Source organism: Elephantulus edwardii, unplaced genomic scaffold (genome assembly GCF_000299155.1).
Source record: "Elephantulus edwardii isolate Elephantulus edwardi_28Jun2011 unplaced genomic scaffold, EleEdw1.0 scaffold00044, whole genome shotgun sequence".
In the NCBI taxonomy this organism is placed as follows: domain Eukaryota; kingdom Metazoa; phylum Chordata; class Mammalia; order Macroscelidea; family Macroscelididae; genus Elephantulus; species Elephantulus edwardii.
Window position 1 is genome coordinate 9,784,338 of NW_006399794.1, and position 6,293 is coordinate 9,790,630.

The 6,293-nt window shown below is 44.7% G+C and overlaps 1 protein-coding gene across 1 annotated transcript; it reads right to left on the minus strand.

Annotated features, from left to right (window-relative positions):
- Positions 1 to 481: 481 nt before the first annotated feature.
- Positions 482 to 6,070, minus strand: LOC102875501 (chromosome unknown open reading frame, human C11orf42). The gene is made up of 3 exons (XM_006885476.1): positions 5,999 to 6,070; positions 854 to 1,652; positions 482 to 612 (listed from the first exon to the last, which is right to left on the minus strand). The coding sequence occupies exons 1-3, from the start codon at positions 6,068 to 6,070 to the stop codon at positions 482 to 484; spliced, it is 1,002 nt and encodes a 333-aa protein (XP_006885538.1).
- Between the last annotated feature and the right edge of the window lie 223 nt (positions 6,071 to 6,293).

Genomic DNA, 6,293 nt, shown 5'->3' on the forward strand with positions numbered 1-6,293 from the left:
GGGGCAGGGGCACGGGCACTAAGAAGGTTGTACATCGATGGGGAGGTGACCAAAGTTATATTCTCTCTGGTGAGGATATTAGATCAGGTTCAGGGCTTTCTTTATGTTTTATGCCCTCTGGTGGTCTAGTGGCAAGAAGCTGCGCTTCAATCCCAAAGGTACACGATTTGAGGCCAGCAGCTGCTCCGTGGGAGAAGGATGGACTATCTCCTCCCATGTGATTAACTGCCTCTGAAAACCCCCCGCAGGGTCAGCCATGGGTCGGTTCTGACTTTATATCACGCAACAACTTTATGCCCTTAGAAGGAAGGGGCTCATGAAACCTGGAAAAAGTAGAAACTGTCCGCCTCGTCTGCGCCTCAGAAGGAAGAAGCAACATGGGCTCAGGATGGTTTGAGAGGGCAGCAGCTGGTGTTTATTTGGATCAGTATCTCCATGCCAGATTTTGGGGGGCTTGCCCCCTTCATCTCTTGCCTCAGCCTCAGTCGTCGCTGTCGAATTCTGAGGACAGACCCTGCAGCAGGGGCAGGGACATGGAGTGCCGGTCGGGATCCCCCGGGCCCCCACCCTGGGCTCCTGGTGGGGGGTTGCGGGGACTGAAGAGCCAGTTTTCTGCCAGGATTGGGGATACAGTGACAGCTTGACTCATGCCCTGGTTTTTACCTCCCTAGTTCCCCTCCTTCTGGTCCTGTGTTGCCACCATTTCTCATCCTCCCCTGCTTCCTTCCCACCCTCCCTTCTTCCCTCCCTCTTCACTGGGGTCCACAGTCATGGGGCTCACAAATTCTTTAACTAACCTCCTATATCCTTACCATCTTGTCCCATCCCTCATTTTCCTTTCCCCTAGCATTACCTGACATCATCATTGGTCCCCTCCGGAATGGGTTTCGGCTCTTGTGGGAGAATCTGGTGGGTCTGCCCTCTGGCCCTTCTTGGGGAGGTTGTGTAGATGGGGCTGGTACAGGTGGAGGCACAGCAACGACTTCGGGGATATCAGCAGGGACTGATGTGGGGGACAGAGGGGGCATGATGCTGAGATTGGGTCTCATCCACTTGGCCCCATGGGGCAGTCGGTTCTTGGTCAGCGGTTTCTGTGGCCCCAGGACACCCTTGGGCTGCAATGAAAACTTCAGGCAAGAGAAGGCAATGGGCAGTGACCGTTGTAACCGGAGCAGCTGTGGCTCACGTGCTGTGGGCAGTAGTCCAAGCTGCAGCCATGAGCAGGAGAAGACCTGGTAGATGACGTAGATGCTGTGGATGCTTCGAAGCCAAGGAAGAGTCGGCTGTAGGCTCACCTGTCCCGGTGGTAGCAGCAAAAAGGCCACCTTCTTGCGCAGACCACCTAAATGTAGGCATATACGACAGGGTTGTCCGTCCACCAGTCGCATCTCTTCATAGGTTATCTCTCCTCGGCCATTTGGTGAGTATTCTTGAGTACAGTGGGCAAAAGCTCCGTCAGACTCTGCCTGCTCCAGAAGACTTGGCAGTGGCCCCACTGGTTGCAGTGTTCTCCGGCCCTGGCGACCTGGCAAAGCCAGGCGGGAATGGGCTGGGCGAGACTGTTTGACCAATACTCCCAGTAGGTCATAGCAGGCTGCATCTGATAGGAAAGGTACTGCCACTACGCTGGGCCCAAAGCGCTCTTCAGTGACCTGCAAGTTGCCAGTTTGTAAGTCAAGGACTAAGTGAAGCTTAGAAGTCAACTAGTAGCATCTCTAGACAGCCCTTCCTACTGTCTACTCTTCAGGTACATCTCCACAATGTGCTTAGATTATCATATGTCCTGCTTATCTCTCAGTTCTCTTCTGCAGCAACACTTTGAATGTTTGTGCGAACTTCCAGAAACAAAAGAATTGCATAAAAAGAATCTTTGTCCTAATTTTGTTCGTTTAGTTGAGACAAAAGTGAGTTCATAAGATTATAGGTTTGTAGAAAGCAGAAGTGATTCACAGTCTGTATTACAGGAAGCGGACCAAGAATGGTTTCAAATTGATAATACTTGAGCTTTGAAGGAATGAGGCAGGCAGGCAACTAGACATGCAGGATGACCATTGAAAACCTCAACTTAGAAACCAAGAGGGCCACAGAATTAATTTTACATTACTGAAATGTAAAATACTGAGAAGGAGAGGCAGACAGGAACTCGACTATGCAAGGACATACTAAATGACTAGAGTTTTAGCCTGAGAGAAGGAAGCGTTTGACACTTTAGCTCGAAAGGTGCTATGATGTAGTTAAGAAAGCTAATTTGAATAGGAAGATATGAGATAAAGTGTCAGGTCTTAACATCTTGTCCTGCTAATCCCAAGATTGAATATTTTGGGGAGCAGTGCTTATATGGTGGCTGGCTGGCTCCTGGTAGAAAGATCAGCCATCTCCTCTTGTTAACATTTACAACCTTGAATGTGCATTGGAGAGTCAGTTATGAGTCAGAATACTTAATAACAGTGAGTTTGAAGTTCTTTTGGTTTTGAAGAAAAGTCAGTATTAAAAATTCTAATGAATTGAAATAATCAGCAAAGGTAATAGACATATGGCATGTCTAATCAATAGAACTTGAGTATTCAGAGAATGTGGGGAAAAGAATCTTCAAGGATCATTCCTAGGTGAGTAGTTAGGTTGATGATATCAGTCACCCGCAGAACTACATAGGTGTGTCCCTTCATATACGGTATTTGTAACTCCTTAGTATACACTCGCTTAAGCAGCAGAGATTAAAGATAGTTCTTTCAAGGGAATTTGAGACCTTATCTTTATAATACCAGTTCTAATCTGTTTATAGAGTTGCTTTGAGTAATACTCAATGGCACCTAAGAACAACAAAATGCTTTTAGGGATTCGAAGGAGCTCTGGTGGGATAGTCCAAAAGGAATTATGCTGTTAACCCAAAGGCAGTGCCTCTCTGCTGATTTGAATCGATCAATTCACTACCAGCTCCTTGGGATGGACAATTTCCTGTGCTATTTAAGAGCCTTCTGAAAAACCCATTGGAGGGTTTGATATGAGTCTGTACCAAGTAGACAGCAATGAATTGAGTTTCCTTTCATTTTACCGTTTTGTTTTTTCCTTTTTTGAGCTTGGTGAGGCGGGGTTTGTTTTGGTTCCCCCCCTCCCCTCCCCGTTTTGACCTGTCCAAGATATTGCTGAGAATTTAGACTCTTTGTTCTGCTTGGGTACAAGGGCACTAACAATTCTCTTTCATATTTGAACCCAGTGCCTAAAATGCTGTATGCGCCCCAATCCCAGTCACCAAATTTACATACCTGTGTATGCACTCTAAGTGGCATTGCCTACTTTGCTGGCCCCTAGTAGAATTCACAAATTTTCCTTAAGACTTTTTTCTGCTATACAAAGCTATCTTTGAAGTACTTCTAGCATAAGAGAAAGGTAGCTCTCTGATTTGGTTATGTCTGTTGTATATTGTCACTGGCCAAGGAAATAGATATTTCTTGGTCTGTATGGGGAAGTTTCTTCCTATTCCTTTTCCTTTGCTTAGCTCAGAGATCTAATACTTTTGGATACCTGAAGACTAGGGTATTGATTTCTGCCCCCACCAGCTGAGTTTCTAAGGGGTGAAAGCAGTGCACCAGTGGGATGGATGCTTTTAGATAGAATGTTCTACCCCATTAAAATGCAAAGTTACTAACTGCAGAAACTCAACCTCACTGCTTCCTTTGTGCGTAGCCTCTTTACAAGTGAGACAAATGGAAGAGGCTTCTCTAATGAGAGGGGTAATATTTAAGATTGCTGGTGCGTATAGTCCAAGTTTCTGATGAAGATGGAGATTCTTCTAGTATAAAATCAAACTCATTGCTGTCAAGTTGGGATTTGCTCATAGCGATCCATTGAATTCCAAGGCTGTACATCTCATGAAAGGAGATTGCCCATTCTTCTTCCAAGGAACTGCTGGTGGATTTAAACTGCCTTTGGCTTAGCAATGCAAATCCACTCTTTTTTTTTTAATTATTTATTTTATTATTTTTGTGTGTGTGTACCGTCAAATCAGATCTGACTGGTACAGGAGGAGATTGCCCCTCCTTCCCCGGCAGAGCATCTGGTGGATTCAAACCATGCGCCTCTGGGATTGTAGTTGCAGCTTCTTGCCATTAGGCCACTAGAGCTCCCCTAAATCCACTCACTTTTATGGGCGTTTATTTTCTCTTATTGTGGGGGCCCCAGTATTTATCTGAAAATAGAGAAAAGTGGGGAATTTAGTTCATTGTTAGGATGACACTGTTCTTGCTATGAGTCACTATCTGAGACTACTACTTGTTTCTTTTTAACTTCTACCTCTGGGTTCAGTTCTGTGAAATTTGGAGACTTTGAAAATGTGCATCTCTTAAGTACTGAATATCCCATGCAATACCAAAAGAATAAACAAATCTGTCTTGGAGTAAGTGCAACTAGAGTGTTCTTAGAGACAAAGATGATGGAAGTTTGCTTCACGTACTTTAAGCATGTTTTCTTGAGGGGGAAAATCATGTTGGGAAAAGGGGATGATCGAAAAAATAGAGGAAGACCCTCACCAAGGTGGATTGGCTCAGTGACTATACCAAGGGACCTGAGCATCTCACAGATTGGGAGAACGGCACAGGATAGGGCAAGGTGCAGATCTGCTCATAGGGTTGAAATGAGTTGTTGACTCAATGGTACCTAACAACACTGACAAGAAGCATGAACCTTAGAAGCTTTTATGGCACGGTCCATGGAAAGTGGTGTTAACTGACCCAGAGGCTATATGACTCCAGTTGGAATCCATCAGTTGCTCTGAGGGAGAGTCTCCTCCCATTGCGATTTATAGCCTTGGAAACCTGATGGAGGATTGCTGGGAATCAAAACCAACCTTAACAGCAGTGTGATGAAAGCGACAGTAAGATTTTCTTTCTGGATCTACCTTATCTGGTTTGAATTCTGAGGGGGGAACTCTTCAGCCATGTTCTGTTTATCCATATGTTCAACAAAATGCCTAATAAACTCATCAGTTCTAGAGAGGAAACGAGACTGTTCAAGGATGACCTACTCTTGAAATTTGCCATATTCCACCAGTGATTTATCCTGCACTTACCTACCCTGACTTCCTGTTAATTTATTTAAGTAGGATAGGGAGTTTTCCTGAAACTAGACGATGGTGTAACCTTCTAATAGTTAGAACCCATTTACATTCACTTTAATTTTAATTCAGTTCAGGACCAACCTTATACACTAGTGAGACATGGTAGTCGGGTACATGGGAGGATCTTGGCTCTCATGTTTCATTTTTCCAGGGAAGCTAACCATTGTAGCTCCCTACCTCTTCTGGAATGGTAGCTGCATGCTAATAAGTAGATGTGAATTTAAGATGGTTGCATTCCGCTTGATGGGCAGCTTTCTGTGCGCCTTCTGCTGCCCTGCTTCAAACCACGTAATCAGAACCTGATCTTTAAATTCTCCAACTTGAGAAGTTTGCAGCCTACAACTGACAAGTTTCTTGGTGGGATTTGTTGTACTTCTGAAACCCAGATAGAGCTGATATCACCCTGCTCCTTAAAATTTATGTATGTTTAACTTAAAATCTATATTTCTCATTCTTTGGAAATTATGGTGGAGAGAATATCTAAAGAAGTTGAGGTAAAGGCCAGACTCTTTAAGATGCTTAAAGAGACTTTTCTAATCAGCTCCTATCACCTTTCTAGCCTTATTTTCACTAGTACTCTTTGAAATTTACTCTAGGTGACTACTTACAGTTCACAAGTAGACATTTTTCTTTTTCCTCTTCTGGCTTTTATATGTGCTCAACCTTTAATTAGTGCATTGCTAACTTACCCTCTCTTTTACTTGTTAACTTACTCATGTATTTATTAAACACCTTTTATGCATCAGACACTTCTTTCCCTTTTTGTGTGAATACTTCCTGCTTATCTTGCTAGGATGACTCTCTTCAGGAAGCCTTCCTGACCTAAGACCTACCTTGGATTTAGCCCCCCTCTTCTCTGGTCTCATAGCCCCTTTGTTAACTCACTTTATCTTTGATAAGGGTCCAGGTGGCATCAGCTTCATCCAGTGTCAGCAGCTGGGGTGTACCAACCAACATGGTGCAGTATGGGTGGGTTTTGGGAGGGGTTGGGCAGGGTTGTGGCTGCTGCAGGAACCCCAAGCTACCCAGGGAGCTAAGACCCCAGGCCTTGGGCTCTGACCTACTGCAGCATGAGGTCATAGAGGTCTTGCTAGGTGATGGGGCCTTAGGCAGGGAGAAGACAGTAACTTTCCTAGCCTTACTCTACCACAGCGTGAGTCCATGTTCTTGAGTCATCTGT